Raw genomic sequence first — 24846 nt, 5'->3', positions numbered from 1 at the left:
TGTGATTAAACTTCGCTGATCATCGCATATTGTCTCAATTTTCAATTTCAAAATAGAATATCACATACATCACCTACTTGTAGGCGACACATATGTAGAAAAATATGTCCGATAAAACGATGTCCTGGGAATTAAATACAAGTCGTTTCCCTTCGTACTGATCAGCTACCGAATCCGAACGGATGACTTTACACAGGGCCATTCAGATATACCAAGATCATCACACGGGGATCATCATCATCAACTGATGAACATGCTGAACCTTATATTTGATACATACCTTGAACTCGATAAACACAAAATGGTAGCAGCAAATTTAGGAGAAATGACCTAAGGCCTCACAGCCAGTCACGAACGAATGAACGACGTCGCTGTCAGTGTGCAAGTGATGGAGCAATTGAAAATAATTGAAGAACCGAGACACAGTCGATTTCGTCGCACAGCGCCATCTTGTACCGGAATATAAAATGTCGAGTGACGTCACTAATTGATGGCGTTCGATCGACTGAGCGAGAGGGCGATACACTGCCGTTGCGTTGCCTGTGAGAACTGCAGTGTCGATTTGATGGGGTGGGGTGGGGAATATATACTTTATTCCTTATCTTTTTTCTAAATGTCAGATTTTCATAATGTGCTCTTCTGTAAGTGGCTGCCTTTAAACGTCGTTGGAACATTATAGAAGAAGCGTATCATTAACATAGCGTGTTTTCCAGACTAATTTCAAAACATTTCGGGAAAAGTACGAGAGCCTGTTTCCCCGAACTAAAGTGACGAGAATATTATCGAAAGATTTTGTTGGCAGTGTTTCTGTTCTGTTGACAACTTAACTCAGGGAATTAGCACGACGACAGGTACCAATACCACTATGCAGAGACGTCGTAACGTTGAAATGGACTGAAACGTCGTTGAATCTGACCTACGAAAAGTCTGCTCTTCGAACAATAACATTCCAAAACTTGACATTATACAGGTCGCGCGTCCTTTTCAAAGGCGTATCTGAACATTTAACATGCTTATATTAGGCTGTAATTGTACACTGGCTAAAAAGTAAAATAAACTACATTACGGTAAAAATTGAAATTCAAAATACTCGACTGGAAGGAAGTCGTAAATATTTACACGATTATTAGGGATATCAACCCACGCTTTATACTAGTAGTTTTTATAATATCCTTGTGATGAAAATGCAGACGTTTTAGACGATAATCACGAAAGTCACACTGTCAAGATTTATGGAGTCAGAAGTCGATTGTATAAGCAATTGCTTTATTCCAAGGTTAATCAAGCAGCGGCTGAATTGACGTAACTGTATCCCTATCAAATTCTATATTGTTTTAATGAAATGACAATGGCGAGTACCGGCATATTTGTCAATGTCAGGAAACACCCTTTATTCGCATCTAATTAAAAGTAGAATTGTTGGTTATACTGCATTCTTTTTTAATCGAACACTCGGTAACTGCATTGTACTCTAATTAATACACCGGCAATGATACTTGATGAGTTAATTAAAGAAAGAACTCTTCACCTTATAACCGACGACAACTTTTTGCACCCTACACGCTTGGTTGAATGTTCGATAAAATTAACAGAATTATGTATATACTTCATGAAACTTTTGCCTTAAAAAGTACAACAGTAACACTATACACCTTGTTCTCTTGAAGAAAACAAAAAACGAACAAGCTCATTTTCTAACAACCTAGTAATGATACATTCTCATGACACTGAGAAAATTACAATTCTCACTATGCTTGGTGAGAATCTGTTATCATACTTGATTCTCACCAAGGAGTGTATTTGTCACTGCTCACTAGTGAGAAAAAAATCCTCAATGATAGCGGTGAGAATAACAAGAGATTCTCACCAATTGAGAGAAAGCGTCACCTTCTCGCACCAGTCTCGCAATATTTTGCTGTACTACAGTCGACGTCAGACGTAGTCTCACCCAAGTCATTCGCGAGTTGTAATTCCAATCCAGATCTCAAACACTTCTGCTTAAAAATACCCTTAGAACCTCAAGTAAGACAATAATGTCGTCTCGTCTCAGTGTTTCGAAATGAGAATTATCACAAGGTCACGTGATGGCAGTATACCGAGCGTGAAAGGGGCATCAATCCTTGGGTCTCGCAATATTTGTTGTTGACATTGAGTATTTACATGGTGTTATTGCCCTCTGTTATCCTTTGAAATTTTCATCATGTTAATTGGCCAATTTACTTTTAGATAAAGTTAATAAATGACCAGCTTCTTTAAGGGAAAATGTACATAATCTTGCGAAAACTTTCAGTTATACACTGGTGCGTTCGTTGTTAACTTTCACGTTATCAAAGTTAATCCCATCTGGTGACAGCGTCCCGGGGTAGGGGGTACTCCTGATATTTTCATACCGGGTTATGTCGGCCAAGTTGAAAACATCTATCCCATTCGTGTATATTAATATTCCAAAAACATGACCCATTGTTAGGGATTTTCTTGACAAATTAGGGGAATTTTCACCTTTATTCTGTGGCATGCGAAGGTTTTCCTCAAGCATGGGACATTTGCTTTGTTATCGACCCATGTTTATGGATTTTTTTCGTGTAAAAGCAGTGACCCATCCGGGTGGCACATATATACCCGTTCACCCCTGGGAGTACCTCCCCATCCCCTTTGGGGAACAGCGTCCCAGATTAGTCACCCTTGCGTACCGACATTGAGCAATAGAAGCGGCATAGTGCATAGTAAAACTTAGCTTACAATTATCACTGGAAAAATAAATAAAACAATAAAGGAGATAGAAATAGAAGAAATCTTAGAAACCAGTACACCAAGACACACAAGAATGCAGTGTGAATCTTCATTTGAAATGTCACGTTCAAAATCATTAAAATTACAGAAAAACAATAGCAGCAAGAAAACCTGAGCTGATCGAGAGCAAGATGCCCCGTCCCCGAGGACATACTTGGTCAATGTTCCCTGACGGTGTTTGTATGTACCTGTACATAACTTTTTTCCGTGTGTACTTGTGTACGTATATTTATCGAATGTACGCCGGTATATATATACAGTGTATAAGCTTGTACATAGCGCCATCTTGCGCCGTTTGATTTGCTTGAACGCTTGAGAATTTGCCGGATATGTTTCGAGTTGTTACACTTTACAGAAAATTGACTATTTTCTAAATAACGCAGTTAACAGAGTTTGAATATGTTCGCTTTTTTAAAAATACGCATTCGTCGACATAGAAGACGCACTTTATTTTCGCATGAAAAACCAAAATTGTTTAGGCCTAGTAGTTCCTTACACTGTGTCACTGAAAATGCATGAATATATGTATCTTTTACTAGTTGGTGATGGAGTTGGATGAACAATTGATCAGTAAAAAGCCCTAAAATGGGCTGTAAATAACAACTGCTGCAAAAGTCTCTTATAGACTCTTCAAGAGAACAAATCCGACGCGAAGTTAAATATAGTGTGATTGACTTGAGCATCATCCAGGGTCCCTCCCCAATGTGGAGCGTGCATCAATAATATTCGTTGAGTAGTTCAATGAACAGTTAGATAATCTCCCTCTATCACCCCAAATCGTTTCAGCTAGTGTGGAATTCTTTAAAGTACGGTTACTCCGGAATGACAAGATATGATACAAATATGCTTACAACTATACCTGTCCAACATTAATTTTCGCCTGACTTTTGCATTGGTGTACGAAACACAGCTATAAGCTTATGAACGCCAATATTTTTTTATAAAGAAACTGATAAAAGTAGGGTAAATTTTAATGAAGAGAGTTCATAAAGAAATGTTTTACCGTCGAAAGTGAACTTAGTTTATCAGGTTAACTTTCACTCTTGCTGGTTCCTGTATCCTTTTGGGCCTTTGCTTGAACGTTTTTCGTTTTGATGATGTCTCAAAGTGAAATTTACGACACCGGAAAGACGTGTAATCAGCGATAACATGTGTAACATTGATAACAATGATTACAGTCGTCATCATCATCGTCGTCGTCGTCGTCGCCATACGTCATCGTCGTCGCCATCGTCGTCTATCTAATTGTGTACTGTTATCAAACATACGCTGGTAGAAAGAGTGCACGTGTAAGACTGTTTTCAGCTGGTTACGTATACCTAATTAATTTCAGTTTTTACTTCTAATACACTTTACATTAGTTGGTTTATAATGTTAAAAATGCTCGATGACGTCAGATTCCCTGTTCAGCTGATCGTAAAGTTAGTACCTCATGGAGTGTCACTAACGCTTATCAGTTGTTGAACTTCAGTATCGGAATGTCTTTTCTCGCATTCTGTGTTGTAGAACCAATGATACCACGAATTTCATTGGAGTGTAACCAATGTAATGACATATGTTATCTGTTTTCCGGTTTGTTAATGACAAATAGTCACTGATGACGTCATCTCTCGTATGAAACCCTATGAATGTGAGCGAACACTGAGTGTGAGTGTCCGTCTAGCAGTGCAGGATGTTATTCCGATTCTAGGTCAATAATTTACGCGTTTGTTATTGTTTCAGTGCCGTTACCAATCTCAACAAAATTGATTCTGTTTTTGCTAGTTTCTATGGCGTTTCCTCTTTAATTGGTAACTTTTATTCCAATCGAAGATGGAGGAAGATTTTTCACCGTTTTTAAATAAGTATATGAACGTTTGTCCCATGATGAATGTAGGCCTACGCAATGTGCCGACAAAGTGAAAGCTTCAACTCGTTTAATACCCGGTGGTGGCAGTCCCCGGGTTGGTGGGTACCCATGCGCGTTACCAAATTCACGGAAAAGGGGGTGTCTTTTTCTTCAGTCATCTCGGAGATTCTAGGTCCGTGAAATAGAGAAAAAGGGGTACTTTTTCAGAGTAACCTCCGAGATTAGGGTAGTCCAGCAGAGAACTCCAGATCAAAACGGATAAGGAAGATGACTGTGTATGAATGTGACTAAATCAGGTGAGGACAAACATTTGTGATGTATGTACATGTATACAAAGTCAACCTCCAGGGTCAACCCTGGAAGTCAACATACTAACCTCCTAGATTTCGAAAATAAAGGTATGTTTTTTACAGCTAATTTCTCTCAGATTTGCCACAAATAGGGGGTGTTTTTTCTCAGAAATATTCTAGGAAAGGGGTACTTTTCAAACTTGGGTAACAAGCATGGGTACCCACCAACCCGGGGACTGCCACCGCCGGGGTTTAATATAACTCAGTATATAAAGAAACTGACAGGAATGTCAACTGAGAAACCATCTCACAGGGATGATGTAAGATGTGATCTATGACACGGATCGTATGCACAACATAACAATCCAAAGTTTTTCTACATCGTCAAAACATACTATTTATTGCTTCCCCTAGGCCTAGGCCTATATGGTTTACAATGGAGACAATTTTGGAAGATTTGGTGCGTTGACAAAGTTATTAGGCCTATGTATGACGACTTTTTTACGACTTTTGTAAAGGTGATCAAAGGATATCTGAGTAGCAGGACGCTAGTCTCATCTGTCAGAACAGGTGGCAGATATTAGTATTTCAACGGCATTGAAAGTTCAATCGTAATCTATAGACATATGTGCGTAAGTCCGTACGCCAATTGTAGCGATAAGATAAAGGCGAGGTCACCAGGAGGTTACAAGAGGACACGTGAGGGATACGAAATGACAACAAACCCTAATTTAGGATGACATCAAAAGAGTTATTTTTGGCTACTTATGTCATCATCGTTTGTGTAATTATTCCTTTATACCGATCAAAATGCTCATGGCTTGTTGTACTGGCGTCGTTCTCAGTGTCCTTGGTCACTGATTTCAACACGAGACAAACATACGAACATCATTCAATGAAAGGTGGTCAAGACCAAAAACGAACAATAGTAGGCCTTTATTCATGATCGCTCGATCAATAAAGAAAATTGACCCTTAAAAGTTCAATGTCCGACACCTCAAGACAAAAATACACGATGGTAGCTGTCTGTCGGATAACCTTCATCGTTGGTCATGAACTTATACATTGTAGGCCTAACACATGAATATCAAAGGCGGGAGAAACCCACTCCAAATGTCTTTATTTGCTGTGGGGGCAATGCCATCGATATATTAAAGACATTATGTACGGTGAAGGCGTGACCTGCGCTTTATCCTTTGTTTACGTCATTGCCGTAGGCAATCGATGCGGGAGGACAACGAGCACGGGGGGAAATCATCACAACACCATAAAGTATCATTCAAAGTTGGTGTACGAGGGCACATCCAAGTGATGACTAATGGCACACAAAATTTTATTCTGTGTTGGACGGCCATAATATTTTTTTTCTACTATACCTACCTGCGTCATTTACACAATGAAAAGGCGTAGCTTCTCTTGCATCTGATGATATGGAAATATTGATTGACGTGCAAATAGTGACTAATTTTGCGATTTTATTATCGCATTTCGTTGAACAGACCAGGATCTTGATAAACAATTTCCGTAAATCAGGTAACAGGAACTTTATCTTGTTATGCCGTCATGAATAATCCAATAGGTGTTTCCTCAATGTGCCCGGATGTTGTATTTAGATGTAATGGCGCTGAACTGAAATTCATTCTCCGGTGAGAGTCACACAATCTCCCTGCACAGCGAATATATTAGGCGACCTATTTTATTTTCTTTCAAGGATAACGAAAATTCGGATCCATGAGAAATGTCCAACATCGAGGCACAGTATGTTGGCCCTTACAAATTGGAGAAAACACTCGGGAAGGGCCAAACAGGTAGGTCTATCGTTTGCTCTCCATTGACCGTGCACTGCGTGATCTGTGTACAGTTCAGGGGTGGGAACGGTTGTGGCGCTGATAAAACACGTACTTTGAGACGAATACGAACATGTACAGTACACACGGCATCATGGTGATGACCTGACGGCGGTGTAAATATGTTTGTCACGGTAAACAGCGATTAACATAACAATACACGGCAAACATTTCGACAGACGCGTTGACAAGTTCCCAGCGTTTGTATTCACAGAATGCCCAGTGCTGTACACAACGTACGATCTTGCAGTCCGTTCATTCATTCATTCTGCCTTCACACATTCAAACGCGGGAATGAAAGAAAAGGCTGTTTTCCTTTCTATTGTGTTTTAAGCGTTACCAACGTACAGAGCAAAACATGCTTCTGATGGGCGCTTGTCCATTTTTGACAAAATCCAATAATTCTCACAGCTCAGCCGATGTAAATTACGGCACTTGCCGTAACTCGTCAAATTGAGTGAGACACAGCGAATGTGACATGACGGAAGATGGGGGCCCCTCACCTACGTGCTTTCTGAGATTGTAGGGCTTCTTGTGTGCAATTTTCAATGCTCCATCTTTTAGGTTTTATATTTTTAAAGAAATATTGGAGGTTTCTGTCAATTTTTATGTCCACGTGGACTCACACCGAAATTCAGTGGTTGTGATATTGCAGTAAATTTGTGAGATGGGGCCATGTTGGGATAGCACAGTTTCCTTCTTGGAATACGTAACGCTCGCTTTCGATGTCGTCTGTCAGTGACTGTGAGGGCCCAAACTGGACATAACGCAATTTTATTTATAATTTGCATATATTTCCATTAAATAATATAAGTAAATCTGACCATATTCAGTAATAGAAAGATTACTTCCCTACGATAGAATTTCAACAAAAAGAATATGAAGGGGCTGTTTAGATTGTATAAAGCCTGAATAAATTTGGTTGTAGAAATCTAGGACCTTCACGATTCCCCCATTTAGTGGCAGTTCAGTCGGATCTTGCAGTGTTAATGTCAATGAAACACACAATTACATTACTACAGTTGCCTTTCTAATGTAGGATGACTCACTATGGTTGATGTTTCAACTCACAAACCATAGCTGACATTTATTTCCTGAAATTCGCATTAAATAGATGTCAAACTGAGAAATTTGTCTTCAAATCCATCCTCACATTATGGCCTTACTGCCTGGGAGACTCATTTCGTCTCATTTTTTCATTGATTTTTTCAGCACATTCATTATCCAGACTCAATCACTTCCAAATGGCATGATAAATATGGGTGATTATTAAATGGGCATTTCCGTAGTATTGACCACGTTCTCCACTGAGGAATATTTCATGACCTTGTTTCCATAGTAACCAGAATGGAGCCATTCAGACTTTAGTTTTTGATATGATTACTACAGCGAGGATATTCTGACAATTATTTTGTATCAACAATATCATCTCAGCTAGGACTCAGGAGTAAGTGTGATGTTATATATTCATATAGCATACACATATTTCTGAGTTGAATGCTAGAATCCTATATTAAATTTTTACGAAAATTTTATGATGCCTGCAGTTGACCTGGAAAAAATGAGTGGGTTTGAGAGGTAAAATTATAACCTCGGTTTGACCTTTAACCCTGAAACATGTTAGATGGATTTTGTAGGTTAAGATTGCCAAGGAGACAATGCTAGCTGAAATAATCAGTGCACACTCTGGCCTTCCATGTTTGTGAGATTTTTGCATCACTTGGGCAATTATTTCTAGAAATTTCTTTCTTTCATCATTAAAGTTGTACCAGTACATGTAATATGCAAAATTTATTGTGTAAAAGGAACTTTGTTTAGATGGTGGTAGGTCAGTTTTAGCTGTGAGGGTACTATACACTGGATTCAATGGTCAAACTGGACAGTGGTTGGTCAATTTAGCTGTGAAGTCATACTGGTTACTATTGTCACACTGGAATAGCCGATGAGAACAATAAAACTGTAGTATTTGATATCAATGACTTTTCAAGGGTACATGTACCGATATGTGAAGTCTTCTTAACTACAATAATGTGGAATATGAATCTTCATAATTAATTGGTTGAATTTACACGGTCTGTCAAATCAAAACATTTGACAATAAATTACAACTTTGAACTATAGTTGTACACTGACGTGGTGCAAATTTTCTGGTAATAATTGTGGTACAGGATCAAATAGAGAAAAGCCATTGACAATCATAATGGTGTAATTACCAGCTCAGAATTGTCAATGACAATCAAATAGGAGTACACAATCAATCTCTGATTCCTAGTTGCAAATAATGGCCATTTATCCTTCTACTGAATCCGTGAAGAGATGTTTCTGTTGAAGGATATTTCATTAACCTTTTTACTGCCAGAGTTCAGGGCACTGTCAATTTGCAGTAAGGGTTGATAGAGCTGTATCCCAGGCAGCAGATAGGGTCAACCTGTTCACACACCCCCCCCCCCCATTCTCTGTAAACAGATCCACAATCACAATTGATGACAATGGATGTGGGTCAAACCATGGTAATAAAGGGGTGTGTACAGGTAGGAAAATACCCTCACATACACTGTTTTCTGAAACCACATCTCTAAAATCTTACTTGTTCAAGTTGTTGACAAAGCAGAATACAAGATACAGGATGATGATAGGCATACACTATGTGAGTTTCTGTATCTCCAGAATTGTGATATCTGTGTGTACATGCAAGTATTATCTGTGCTGTATCAGTACAGTGGTAACATTGATTTCATTCAACACACATAAACTGATACTTTGGTTGCACGATAAGATTTGCTGGTAACTTTGGGGAAAGCAACCACTCAGAGAGGCTGGCCATAGTAGTAGCAGCTTTGGGAAAGCAAACTACTCTTAGTGGTGTATTTCTGCACTACTTCACGCACAGCCTTGGCTTCATTAAACCATTATATGCGTTATTAATGAATGCTCCAGGCTTGAAATGTGTTTGCCAATTACGCCAGTTCTCACACAGGAAGGTTCCTGTCTCTCTGATTATTACAGCGAGAACAATGAAGTTTGTAGTCAGTGGAAAAAAAAAACCAGTGCTGCATTTTAAATTCAATTACTGTGTACAGGGATGTTTTTATTCTGATTTTGATGAGGTACCATTTGCATTGTGGGTAATCCATGTCTTGTAACTACATAGCAATGTTTGATTTCTTCACCAAACATTTGATTCATCTGCCATTATCTATTTATTAGATATTTAGACAGTGGGTTTGATGTTTACACAATGATAGCTGTTATGGGCTCAAAGTTTTTCATATCCATGAAGGCCTCCATTGATACTGAGTGACAGATATTGTGAGGGTCTGGATTCAATAATATTGTCACAGTGTTTTTTTTCTGCCGTTGTAAATTCCTGGTCATAGCTTTATCCTTGCTAAACTAACTCACCCCATCATATTCATCCCATACAACAGTCCGGGTCAGCTCCAAAATTGGAGACTCATTATGATAATATATTCCGGCATTCAGCCAATCATCGACCAGATTACATCATTAATAAAGTACAGGTCACGCTGGGTCACAAATTACCCACCAAGTGTGATCGGCAGTTTTGGGCCGCTTATTAAGCCCCTGTCTTGTGAATTTCGACGATTTTCGACAGTCAACATAATCCACGTGTTCTGCAGAAGGTCATGTCCAACAAGGAGTCCGATTAGTGAACAAATATTTGAAATATTGACGATTCATTTCTACCCCCAGTTTATCGATTTCGCTCAAGTACCGAGAATCATTTTGTGGATGTTCGTCATCTCTATTAGAAATACTGTTATAAAGGTTATTTGTGTAGGTATGCGTATAACATTTTGCAAGGAAGAAGAGCAATGTCAGAGCTTTAAAACGATACCTGTTTTGTAGTTGTCAAACGCAGACTAAAAATGGTACGCGATTTTGAAAATGTGTTGACAGAGTGGCCACACAACTGTTCCCCATACGGTAGAATTTGTATCGCTGCCATCACCGATACAAATGGGGTATTCTGAACGATCTGTGTAGGTACACGATTATATTTCGCAGGACTTCAAGCCAGAGTCTAGGAATCACAGCGATATATGGGGTTTGGTTGTCTTAGCCAGAATAAAACTGGTACGCGCTTTTGAAATTGTGTTTTGACAGAGAGGCCACACAACTGTTCGACATTATGACAGAATACGGCGCGGGAGTTCGACACAGTATGGCGTACGTAACGAAGGACGCATGTGGAGGTTGCCAGGAAATACAATTTTTACTGATGGCGCGCTGGCCGCTGATTGGCTAATGAGAGGGGGGAAATATTATGGTATAGCGTCTAGCGACGTCTCCATTTTGGAGCTGACCCGGACTGTACAAGTACCCCGCTATATCAATACAGCCATGTTGAACAAACACTTGGCCTGCACTGATGTTGGCAGTGACACAGTGTATTTAGCTCTGATAAATCATACCAGACTTTGCCTACAGTCAAAGTGTTGATGTGTTTATGGTTTTCTGAAAGCCTCTCTTTACAAATTCATATTTATGATTTTTCAGATCTGTGGGATATAGCAGCATTGACAACTTATAATATAAGTAGTCATTGGCTGTAAAAGTGTAAACTAAACTTCAGGGCAATACATTACTCATTGAGGGTATCTAGCAATAGTTCAGTGAATACTATATTTTACATATCATTATGAGAAAAACTGCAATACTTACAGATCAAGACACCAGACCAGATGATATCAGATGGGAAATTCCACATACATGTACTATACTGTGATTAAGCATTGATTTAGTGTTTCAGTATTGAATCATGATGACATTTTCCTTGCTTTAGCAAAAACCATGATATGACCTACATTTATCGAGATACATTGAAAGTGTGCTGAAAGCATGGCCGTGATGGAATTCCATATAAACATTGATGATAAAATGATATTACTATAAAACATGATCTGATATTAGCTTTCTGGAATCTGATACAAAAGAACTCAGTATGTGTGATATACACAACCATTAATATTACTATGTAGACCTTTTTTCAGTTTTTTGAAGCAATTTGTCTTTGATATATCACCACAGTTCAACAACTTTTCAGCAGAAAGATGATGTCTTTTGACATTTTGTATGTTTTTGTTTGCATCACTTATATTATCATAACATACATAATGATGAAGGGGCAGAGGTTGCTATGTTTGACTCAAACTATCGTATCTTCTGAATAATTTATTCAATGTAGTGTGTAAACACAAACATAAACTGTTTCACAGACATCCCAAAAGAGTTAACCCATTGAGTACTGCAATTTTTCCCATCAAAATTTTAGTGCAACATTTTACCAAATTTTACGAATTTTTCTGTAATTTTTTTGATAATTTTTGATCTAATGGAAATCATATTTCCTTGGCTACAGTTCTTTGTCAAAATTTTGGCAAAAATCTGAAAAAATTTGACTGAGGTATAGTCTGTTAACGCAACAAAAATTGACTTTGGCGCTCAAAGGGTTAAAAAACCAATGACTTGGTATTAGTATAAGTCTAAAGTTCTATACTATGATATTGGCCCTGAATTTATTTACATGGTGAAATCGTAATGTGATGTACCGTACATGTTAGGTCTAGATACACAAGTCATCATCTAGGATTTATGAGCCAGCATCAAGTATAGTCATAATATCATATGAGGCCCCCAAAAAGACTGCTGTTCCAATAACCCGACCTACCCTATTTTTTACCCGCTGACTCTAGACTGTTTTAGAGCTATGTAAATATGGAAGTGAAAAAAAAAGAAAGAAAGAACTTTAAAAGTATACATGCGAGGAATAAAGAGAGACTCACACAAGAACTAACACGAAACCTATGATGTCATTCATTGCTGCACATACGTTATAAACAATATGATGAACTGTTAACAGCTGCAGGGTTTGAACCCCTGAAAAATGCATATTTAAAAATAAAAACATTTTGTAAAAGAGATTCCTACCTACCTACCTACCCAATTTTTAAAAACCATGTTTTTGGAACAGCACAATTTATTATTTTTGTCCTGAGCATCACACAATCCAATACCAGTAGATTGGTTCAGGTTTTATCCACCAGCCTCAGGGAGGGGGAGTGGATTTGAAGGGTGGGCCACTGCTCTGTTTTTGGTGTGATCAATGCAAATGTTAATAATTACACAAAACATTACATTTTACAACCAAAAAATATTCAAATTTTCTATCATTATTTAAATTAACAATCCCTATGTTGTTCCAAGCTGTGGAGCAGGTGTACCCTAGTGTAACGTGCACTGAAGATCAAGCGTTGTGTATTGATGCATTTGTACATGTAATCCATTTTATTTAAAGGTGCATCTGCAAACAAGTAAATAGCAAATAAATAAATAAATAAACATTGCAGTGTATAAACAAATTTGAGGAAACAAAAGGAAGAATGGCTTCACACATACCAGTACATGTATTGTAGTTACATGGATGAAAGTTTCCTAGTTGACCCTTGTGACCTTCGGAAATGTGAATTCTTGAACTGTATACAGTTAGATAGAATTGTTACATGAACTATGAAATAGTAAAAATTGCCATTTTGTTGGAATGAATTATGGAACTTGCTGATAGTATCACAATAATTCTACTCTACGGTGTATACACACAATAATTCTACTCTACGGTGTATACACACAATAATTCTACTCTACGGTGTATACACACAATAATTCTACTCTACGGTGTATACACACAAGGCATTTTGTTCTTCTCATTTTACCTATTGCTTCAGAACTATATTATTTTTTTCAGTAGATTTCAAGGTTTTACAGCTTGTCCTGGTTATGCCTGAACTCTCCTGTCTTATTAAAGTTCTATGAAAAGAAGAAATTATCTCGTATAATGACGATTTCAGCAGGCTTAAATTCCCTGTGCAGGCAGTTTATCAAATACAAATTGCATGCTTGCATTTGTAATATTTAGATAACATAGACTTTTTAAATTTTATTCTGAGTGTAGGGGACAACAATGTATTTAATTTCAAAACAATTGATAACACTAAAATAATATGCAATATTCCTATGTAGGCAGGCTATAAATGCTCAGATTTCTAGAACATTAATAATATTATTAGTTTGTCAAATAAATATACAGATACCAATGACTGTGTCAAGTAAATGTTTTTATGATAAAACAAAAATAAAACTGCGAAGACTTTATTTTTTCTGATGACTGTATCTTGTAGTACAAAGCCACATTGAGTCCAGAAGTACAGTACAAAGTCCATGAATGTCAATTTGTTTGTGCTAAGGTCAATAAATTTGCTGTGCCTGTGTGCTACTTGAGGTATCGGTATTCATTCTTACAAAATATATTAATGAGAAATAGTCCTGTAGCTTAGATTGTACTCTATATACCGGTACACTGGTAGGCTAGTGTTTCAACCCAACGTCTTCAGTCATGATTTTTATTATTTTATGATGTAAAAATCACTATTATAATTGCTTTATCCCATGTAAACAGAAACTGCCAACACAGCATATTTTACACTTTCATCTTGGCATGGATCACACATTGCATTTCAATATACTTGTATCTGTTAAGAAAAGTAAAAAGATATATATTAATTTAGTCTTTCTGAAAAAATTCATGAAAATATTGAACAAAATTATGGCTATAAATCTTTTTAATATATCACCAATATACTGGTATACTACTGTATTGTACAATGATTTAATGTATCTTGAGAGTCCCTCAGTATCAAACTGGGCTGTACACATTGTGTCTCTATACCCAGATGTAGCATATAGCATATTGCATATCTTGATTGTTGTCTGAGTCTTACCATTCAGAGAATTCTCCATCCGTATCAATCAATGTCATTGCAGATACAGTCTGAACTCTGTCCGTTTACTGACGTCATTCAGTTCCATCAACGGACTGCCACAGCTTTGTTAACCAGCTTTGCCTCCTAAAGTGAAGCTTTTTGTCACAGTGGCACTGTGTTCATGATTGGCTAATGGTATAAACTGTCAAGGATTTTGTTTTGTTCTATCATCTCTGTCAGGATGTCCAGGCTTTGGACTCCATCTGTCAATCAATTATCTCAAGAGTTTGACCAGGTAATTAGCTTGTAGCTGACTGACGTCATTCATAGAAAAATTCTGGCTGTGTCTGTTCCTTTCATTCCGTGGGATTTCTCAATACAGACCCCACGTGCTGGTCCCAGTTGTCAGTTTACAGTCCTTTATCACTGTGTGTTCCTACAATTTGAATTGTCTTGTTGTCATGTCAACGTGATCATTTTCTGAAAAGACATACTGCTTTGCTGGGACGGTATGAAGTGATGTTGGTGAGATGAATTATGGGTAGAATTTACCTCAGACACAGCTGCTCATCAATCAGACACTCAAAGTTTTACAACATACCGTCACCGTCCCTCCCTGGGCGGAGGGACGGTGATACCGTACTTTTCTACTGATTATCTTGAATCATCTCAGAAGCCATCAAGTGAACAATGTTGTCATTGACATATTTTGTTTGTGAAAATCAAAACTTATTCTCTCCATAGACTTTACAAAGGATATAGCAACCTTTATAGCAATCTTTTTTAATGATTCCACACATAACATGATGACCTAAGTTTTCTTCATGGTTATGAAAGATAATGGTTTGAAGTTAGGGAAACTTGAGCAAAAGTTGACAATTATCTGTTGTGAGATGCATATTTTGTTGTGCAGCTTACAAAAATATCCTATCCTTTGAATCACAAAACAATCTCACTTAAAATCAAGTGTCTCTTTAGAACATTGCTAAATCACAAGGCTTGCAAATGTACCAGTAAGTTAGTGCCCAGCTCATAAAGAAAGTTTTTCAAATTTTGACAATAGTAAATTCTGCATGTCACCATAACCTATGTAGTTAATTTATTTGACATTGTTACTTAATCATGAGACTCAATATTGTACAATACAGACCAAGGATTGTTGTACTTGAACTCAAATAATTTGTCCTTCCCATCAAGGCTAGCAATTATACGGTACACTTGCAGTGAAGAATAAAGTGTTATAAACCTTTTTATTCTGATGTTCCTTAGCATGTAACCACACCGGTACCTTGAATGTGAGTTGTGTGTGTACGGTAGCTCGTATCAACATACCGGTACATGTACCATGTAACATGTAACAGTGGAGAATAACAGGACTTGAAGTTTAACTTTTTACCCTGGTACATGGAGTCCACTTGGGCTACCATTTTCTGAAGAAGGTTACCCAGTGACAATGGCTGGTAGCTCATGCATATTTTAGTTTAGGGATATTTTTTTCATTAACCAGACAAGAAAAAGCTATTTTTCAAGACTCTGCCCATGAAGTGAATTTTCAAGTAATTGATGTGAATACTTGCACACCTAATAGCCAAGGGAAACAGGTACCGGTATAACGGACAACAGTGATACTCAAAAGTTTGGTGACCCATTGACAACTCATTTCATTCTCAGAGTTGTATGCAAATTTTTATAGTTGTCATGACAATGAACATGACCTTCTCAGCACATACATGAGACAAATACACCATGGGCTTTCTGTAGGGAGGAGGCATAATTTCCGTGTAATTGTGACTGTTACATTATGATCAAAATGTAATAAAAATGCATTTTCATTGGCCATCACTTCCTGTGCCTGTCATTCAAGTACAACAGTTGAGATATTGAAACTTTGTTGCAAAGTTCCATCACATGGCCTGTCATCTTTGTAATTTGCATAACAAAGTCATAGTCTGGCCCTTCTGTGTCCAGCTGGGTTTGACTGCTCATCCAAAGTGACACACCGGACATAGTACGCCAAGTACTGACTAATTTCATGTCCTGGACTTTGGTAGTCCCTGTGGGCTACCATTTCATGGATTTTGGCGGCCCCAGATAAAAGTTGGTAGTCTGTGGATGTGGGGACTACCGCTAATTTCGAGCTCTGAAAAACAGGAACAATAGCTCAAACTGTCTTATCTTCCATCTTCAGCAGTTGTCTTTAAGGAAAAAAGTTTATTTAAAATGTATATACTGGTAGTGGATGGTGTACAAAAGTCTGCAAGCATAGTCTAACGCAATGATGCATGTACAGACACTGACTGGCAGATAATTCTGTGTTTGTGTATCTTTTGATGTGAAAAACCAAGCTGATATGATCTGATAGACTGTTATAATCTGTTGTTAATTTGATCTCATACACCGATATCAGATTTTCTGTCAATGTGACCTTTATTAAGCTAGGAAGTCTGCAAGAGTGCAAGTAGCAGTAGTGTGTGCAGGGTTTGAAGATTTTGATTTTGTGATGTGGCCAATGTTTGTTTGTTTGGTTGTTTGTTCATTTGTTTGTTTGACATCCGTGTACTTTCACAAATTACTAAATATGCTGCGAATGAAATCAGTGACCATACCGGTACAATGTTTTCACTCTTTCCATTTAGGCACGTTAAATAAAATTCTTTGTTTGCTGTCCGCATGCTGGTAGGTTTTAGAGAAAATTAAGAAAAAAAATACAATGTTAACAATAGTATTGCAAATAAGATTATTTTTCTAAAAGAAACCAAATTAAAACTGATATTATGTCAATACATTTATGTTTTATGTATGTGTTTGTTTTTTCCCCTGGCCCTGGCTGGCGGGTAGGTTTTTCAAAAATCCAAGACTGGCAGACAAAGAATTTCCTTTCAGTGGCCTTACCCCAATTTACAGTGCAACCTGTGTAATTAGGACTTGGCAATCATAGGTGTGTTCATAATAGAAAGATGTCCTTAATAGACAAATCGAATTCTTAATTCATCTTGTGACTTTGAAAATCCACAATTATGTGTGTCCAGATTATAAAGTTATTCATAAATAATGGTTTCGTTGTACTACTTTCTGTTGATTTTATTCATACAGGTATCTGGTAAAGTTAAGATGCAAATTTTTTACACAGTGATTTTGTAAGGCAGACATCTTTTTGCAATATACTGGTAGAGCTGCATGCATTTACAGAGAGTATTTCTCTACCTGTGTGAAGTGATGGCTGGAGTTCAGTGTGTACTTTTGGAAAGTATGTGTTGTTTTACTGGGTGTGAATGAAGTGATAAACACTGTTAATGCAAGACAGATAGTGAATTGTGGTTTTGTGAAATACCATTGCTGTTACTCAGTGCTGTTGACTTTTGTAGACAGTGCATTCACTGTGGTTAGGCTACTACTTTAGCATGTCATTCACATTCACAGTCTGCTTGTAATGATTCATAGCTAACACAGGATGTCTTGTGGTTTCTGTCACTCTATAGTCAGGTTACGTGAACACTGAGGTTGTTGTAAATGGCATTAGTACACTGTCTGTACCACTACAAGCATATTGTATACTGTCTACCATATTGCTAGGGTCTATGTTGTCAGGGTATCTTGACTCTGTCATTTGTCGTATGTCCATACTCCAAAAGATCAAAAGACAGGGTTGAGATTCTAGACAAGGGTCTATGGCATGCAGGGCATGTTCTACCAGACAACACAATCACACACTAATACCGGTACACATTAATGTACTTTATGCAGGCAGTACTGATGTGCAGGTACTGATGTATAGAATGAGAAAAATGACTCAGTAGTATGGATTTCTGTCATTTCTGAAACCACTGCATTAAGACACAGTTTTTGACCCATATGTCTGTGCTAAACAATTGCATTGTGGGTAAAGAAGAGCATATTTGCAATTTCTTACTGAAATCACACTGTACCGGGGTACTGTATAATACCACAGGTACATGTATGCAGAGAGCCAAGTACACACACTACATGTACTGTGGTGTGTGTTGCTATATAGTCACAATCTAAACAGTTGAATAAACAAACAATCCTATGACAAAGTATAACTGGAGAGAAATTATCCATTCTGTTAGCTGATGTGATTCTGATTTATAGCACTCAGCTGGTGTCATTCATCATCTAGTAGGTATTATGGAAATGGCTGCACCGTTCAGTAGTTTCAGACATGCCAATATTCCATGGTATTTACAGAACAATATCTTTTCACAAACTAACGATACAATCAACATTAAAACTATGTAGCAGCCATTTGTCTTAACAATTCCATTTATCAAATTATGTCTACTTTGTCACTTTGCTATTATGTCAAAGTCTGCCAAATACATAAAATGAGAATTAATTTTTGTTCTGTTGGCGTTATGAGAGGGCTGTTATATTTCATGAAGTGCTGCATTTTCCTAATAGAACATTTAGAGCCAAATGAACAGCTGTTACAGCGTGAACAGTCATTCACTTTAGGCTGAAAGCTTGGAGGGATCACTGAGGACAAGAATTGCTACAAAAATAACATTTGGAATGGATCAAATCATACAGATCTATTTTTTGTGTTTTACCTTTAGTGTAATGTTCCATTTTGTAAATACTTGTGTTTTGTCCAGCTTCACCCAAATGTTGTAGAAGTACACTATTTCTGATCAAGATGTGACTGTATGCACAGACTTGAAAGCTGTAGCTCATCATCGTTATCTGTAATGGCTTACTTTTCCCTCACAATCAACCCCCTACTTCAACTTTGCCCTGAGGTGACTGTTAGGGTAAGAGTTTACTTTGATAAAGTGAAGTTAAAAAATGAGACTCTATCAGACACAGGACCACTAAGTGACTGTTGGTTTTTCAAATGTATTTACAGTCATTGACCAAATAGAGCATCTGTATTGAGTAAATGGATGCCGCATAAAGCTTGTGGTCAAATTGTTCATTCATGTGTACTGTAATACAGACATGTATTATGATGTGTGGCCCAGGGCTAGAACACAGCTCAGTTTGTTAGCTGTATGCATCATATTATTTTTCCAGCAGATTGGCTTTAGTAGTTTATACTCAACACGTTTTGTCTTTGGTGACTGACTAAAGAGGAAATATTATTGAAATAATTTTGACAGCCTAAATGATGTGTTATTGTAGTGATATGTGTGATATTGAATTGAAACACACATCAGACATTGAGGAGCAGAGATTACCAAGCTTCATCAAATTCTGTGGTGATACTATCATACAGTGAAACAATTTTTGACGTGTTTTGTGAGTGGAGTAGGTAAGATATTGAATTATTGGAGCATATAATACTGCACAAGCTGATATTACTACATGTGTACATGTGTTTAGTTATTGGATTTTGTACACTGTGCCAGCTGGCATCACTACCGTACAACAGTACATTTTACTGTACTGGTGCCTAGTAACGGTGAATGATATTATGCCATGTAGAGATTCTATCACATACCAACATTGGAAAACATGTATCAGAAATACATGTAGAGTCATGCAAAGGCATACTGTTTTGTCCAGTGAACTTGTAGCCTGGCAATATAGCTCTACCAGTACATGTACTGTGCCAATACTGTAGTTTATCCTGTTTTAATACAGAGGATGCAAGGCAAAGGGGAGGGGGGGGAGTTCAGGAGATTGATCAAGAGTGGAAGTAAGAAGTTATACTACTACCATAGTACGGTACATTGACATGCAAGGTGTTGTTGAGCCAAATATAGAACAAGACACAGCTGACTAAACTTTGATTGGCATTTTATGAGGTGAACAGTGCAATCAATCATGTTGTCGTGGTTGTTACTATCATCCGCATCAGTGAACATGTTTTGTTTGTCTTTGATCAGTTTCTAAAGTCATGGGGTCATGGGTTGGTGGTATTCAAGTTTATGCTATACACACTTCTCAAACTATTTCAAGATTGTTTATGCTGTAGCACTGTATAGGCCAAAAAAGAAGAAGATTTGTTTCTGGTCCTTGACATTCAGCAAAAGTGATGCGATGATGCGAATTTCTTTTCTTTTTTTCTTTTTTTTTATTCCTAACAATGCTGGTTTGGCACTATTGATGCAACAGTTATTGTTTTTTATCACTGGCTGAAAAATACTTCCGTTTTCTTAGCATCTTTGGACATGTATCATAAAAACTTTGAATTGAGGCCAGCCACCACACAAAATTCTGACTCACCCAGAATTTTTACCAGAAAAAAGACATGATTGGCAGCTCCTGAAATGATGGGCATGCTGACCAGAAACAATTTTTTTTGGCCTAATAGTGTACTTGTGGGCCAACTGTACACCCATAGTTTGTGTACACACTGGTGCATTATACAGGGCATCTTTGTAGACTTATCTTCATTTACTAGTAAAAGTTATATGCAGTAATGTCTCAATTGGATTGAACTCATAACATGCAGCACCCAGTCACCTAGCAAAGACATTACAGTCAAAACTGCTTGGCTAAATCCCCATCCCTTAAAAAAGAGTAGTTCAATAATTGTTGTTACAATTATTTTCTGACAGCATCCTCTGCACATGCTGTAAATATACTATAGAAAAAATGATCATAGGTTATTACAGCTGATATCCCTTTCAAAGATCACTGAATTTACAGACTGCAAACACACCTCCACATCACTAGTACAGAAATTTGTGAGAAATGGACACTTTCTCGCTGTATTGCGAGAAGTAAGCGAGAATACATAATTTCTCACGAACAAGCTGCGAGAACGTTTTTCTCGCATGCATCTGCGAGAAATTGAATTCTCGCAATCAATCAGCGAGAACTATGTTTTCTCACTCTGCATCTGCGAGAAATTATGAAATTTTTGTGAAATGCTTACACAGAAGAATACAATTTCTCGCAGATGCAGAGCGAGAAAACAAATTTCTTGCTGACTGATTGCGAGCATTCAGTTTCTCGCAGATGCTGAGTGAGAAAACACAGTTCTCGCCAGCTGATTGCAAGAAAATTAAATTCTTGCCAAGTAATTGCGAGAAAGTATGTATTCTCGCTTACACACTTCTTGCAAAAAGTGAGAAAGTGTCCATTTCTCGCAAATTTGTCGCAAATTTCTGTACTAGTGTACAGCATTGCATACAAATCTACAGGATAAAGTTCTGACAATCTTATAGATCTGAAGATACTTTAGTAGATAGATTGACTGTATCCATCATGATTGAGTACTGAATTGAGTGTGGAAGACCTGGTAGCATTTCTAACATTGCTGTAAGGCTTTGTATCAGAAATGCCTACCCTATACAAAAGCTTAAAAGTATGCAAATGAGCTAAGATTTGCTGTGATACTTTCAAGTTGGTTGGTACCTTTGGTAGAATTAGATTTATTCATATTATGATGACATTTGCAATTCCCTTCTTTCATTTGAGTTATTTTTTCATTCTGATTTGCTGAAGTTATGAAACAAACAAGTCTGTTCTGAAGTTTCTTCTGCTGAGGAAAGGTGTCTTACTAGTCTGGGAAATTTCAAAAATTTCAAGTTCAAAGGTTTTTTGGGATTGGTTCATGCAGATTTGTTCAGATCACGATGAACTTGCTTATCAGAGGAAACTTTTGTTCAATTTCTTCACTATCAAAGTGGTAGGTTGTACACATTTTGATAAGCCCTGGCAGTCTTGCCATCAATTGCTTGATATTGATGTTTGCCAGTCAAGATTTACAGTACCACACACGTACTTACCCCAATGTCTGATACCGTACTGCACATTTCTTACACTGAACAATGAACGGCACCTCACAAGTATGTAGTCAAAAGAGTCATTTTACATTCAAAATGAAAATTGACTTCATGCTGTGAATTCATTTAACCATAGTTTTATGTACAAAAGCAGCTTAGCAGTTTTTAAATTAGCAGGTCAGCTGAAAGCTGAAAATAGGAAGGGGGCCCAACCCGGCCCATGGTGAAATAAAAAGACTTAATCAAGAAAATGTTCATGTTTGTACTGCTATTCTCATTTTCCTACACAACAACGATGTCAGGGTCTTGTATCAGAATAAAATTATTTCAAATATCCAAGAATAAAACAGCTGTACATTTTTACCTTCTCGTGTCTATTTATAGACAGAGAAGGTATTAGAGTTGAAAACCAGTATGCTGGTGTCAACTACTTCCATCTGTCAAGACTTCCGTCTGTCAAGATCCGTTGACGTCACGCCATTGTGATGGGTCATATCATAAACTGGTGGGGGTGTTCATGGTTCAGGTTGAGGTGTAGGAGAACGATTTTGAGCTGTGACAAAAATCAAAAGGAACTTAGTGGCATAGCCACAGTGTTACATGTAAGCCTTTCTCCAAGGTTCTTAGTTGACTACGATCTATTACAGACTACTGAGCTGACGTTAGGGCCAGGGGTACTCACTTTGTGTTTGTTCACTCTGTGTGCGCTAGTGTTTGGTTGTGTTGCATTGATATCCCCTCAAGGCCTCACGTGATATGGGCCTATTGCATAATCTGCAGATGATCATATGCCTCTGAGGCTGAAAACGGTCATTGTGTAAGCCTGTCGGCATTTTCGTAGCATTTTTTCTAATTTAATTTTGCAAAATATTGGCGAGTATCTCAATATTTCAAGAAAACTTTTTCTTCCCAATCGTTTCCTGGAGTTTCAGAGTCATATGAACAAAAATGAGTGAAAATTTTAGAAAGGAAAATCGGACGTCGGCCATGTTCAATGTTTACGGTACAATTAGAGGTTTATGTGGAGGAAATAACTAACACACACCGTTCATGATGCCCGCCCTCTAGAGGCAGACCTTCCTATATGAAGTTCCACATTTGATGCTTGTGGAAAGCTTGACCACACAAAGGAGCATTTTAACTTTTAGAAATGACAAATTGAATAAGAAGGTATGGAAGACCGGTCACGACCTGCGACATGCGACCTGCGTCTTTTGCGACGTAACCCTAACCCTAACCCTACCCTAACCCTAACCCTAACCCCTAACCCTAACCCCTAACCCTACCCTAACCCTAACCCTAACCCCTAACCCTAATCAGGGGTATGTGGGCATATTGTTACCTGAGGTAACACCATGTCAGAATTCATATAAAAAATGCTTAGATTATACATTTGAAAACAGTTTTGGAAACCCCCCGGCGTTCCTACTTCAGCTTCACATAGCGGGAGCAGAAATTCAGCCATTAAGTGTGTGCAAAATAGGGTCAGGTAACCATATGCCCAATTAGGGTTTTGGGTACTTAGGGTAGGTGGTTAGAGCAGGTTAATAGGGGTTTAGCGTGCTTTCTCCTGGTTAATAATAGTTCAAATTCAAAATCTTTAACCCTCCGCTTACTTTTAAAGTCGAAACTTTGACCCCTCAAAAAATGGTCTGATGGTGTTTGGACCAAAAAATGAGTTTGTCTCGCGGTCGGACTTCGGATCGACACCATCTTTGACACAAATGTTTTGACACTTTTTCTTGGTCGATTTTCAAAATCCTTGCGTAGGCAGAAAGGAAAAATTTAGTTTTACAACATATAAAGAGATGAAAGGGATATCTTTAAGATTTTTTTAGTTATTTAAAAATTCTGGACGAGGTAACATATGCCCAGTTAGGGTTAGGGTTTCCATAGGGCCCTATGTTAACGATTTTCTGAAATGTCGCATCGGCCATATCTTTGCTGTTTTTTGACCTTTGAACTCCAAATTTTCAGGATATGTAAATCATTAATGCGCCTACCTGTCATGTAAATTTTGTGGCAAAATTCGACCGTTAACATAGTTTTTTTGTTGTTTATATTTTAAAATCCCAGGATTCAACCATGTGGACAACCACTTTGTTTGGACCACTGCCGTTTCATTATTCCTTAAGATTTTGCAACATGCCTCCAGGTGATGATAGATTGATGTATATGCTATCCAAAACAGGTTGCACTTTTAGAAACAAACAAGATTTAGTACCTATGACGCATGTCCAAAGTTGGGTAAGATAAGTAAAAACTTGGAAATTCTGAACACAATATACTATATTGACATCACCTTATTTGTGCCACTCCCACTTGTTTATTCTCAGAGATATCAATACACGGCTCGAGGTATCAATAGACCATTAAATTTCCTTTCCAAAACAAGTCGCATTTTTAAAAACTAACTGAGTTAAGTTTGCAAGATGCATGTTCAAAAATAGGGTATGCTACCCGGGAATTTCATCATTCTGGTAAGAATTAACCAAGTTGACATAACGTTGTTTGGATCACTGCCATTTGCATATTTTCAGAGATTTCAATTCATGGCTTTAGATGACAATAGAGTAGGTAATTATCTATCCAAAA

The 24846-nt window shown here is 37.6% G+C and overlaps 2 protein-coding genes across 3 annotated transcripts in view; one reads left to right on the top strand and one right to left on the bottom strand.

The window, feature by feature from the left end:
* The window catches only part of LOC139141840 (glutamate receptor ionotropic, NMDA 1-like), a 45661-nt gene extending 45185 nt beyond the window's left edge, over positions 1 to 476 (bottom strand). The window contains exon 1 of one of the 2 annotated variants that reach the window (XM_070711534.1): positions 281 to 476. The gene's annotated coding sequence lies outside the window, so the exon portion shown is untranslated. The remainder of the gene's footprint in view (positions 1 to 280) is intronic. The other variant, XM_070711544.1, reaches the window with a different exon arrangement.
* A 6082-nt stretch (positions 477 to 6558) lies between these two features.
* The window catches only part of LOC139145930 (serine/threonine-protein kinase BRSK2-like), an 83360-nt gene continuing 65072 nt past the window's right edge, over positions 6559 to 24846 (top strand). Inside the window, exon 1 of the mRNA XM_070717378.1 lies at positions 6559 to 6737. Coding sequence (XP_070573479.1) covers positions 6668 to 6737 — 70 coding nt within the window. The 5' untranslated portion in view covers positions 6559 to 6667. The remainder of the gene's footprint in view (positions 6738 to 24846) is intronic.

The sequence above is a fragment of the Ptychodera flava genome, chromosome 1 (assembly GCF_041260155.1).
Source record: "Ptychodera flava strain L36383 chromosome 1, AS_Pfla_20210202, whole genome shotgun sequence".
Taxonomy (NCBI): domain Eukaryota; kingdom Metazoa; phylum Hemichordata; class Enteropneusta; family Ptychoderidae; genus Ptychodera; species Ptychodera flava.
The sequence above is the reverse complement of the archived record's forward strand: the minus strand, read 5'-3'. Positions and strand labels throughout refer to the sequence as shown.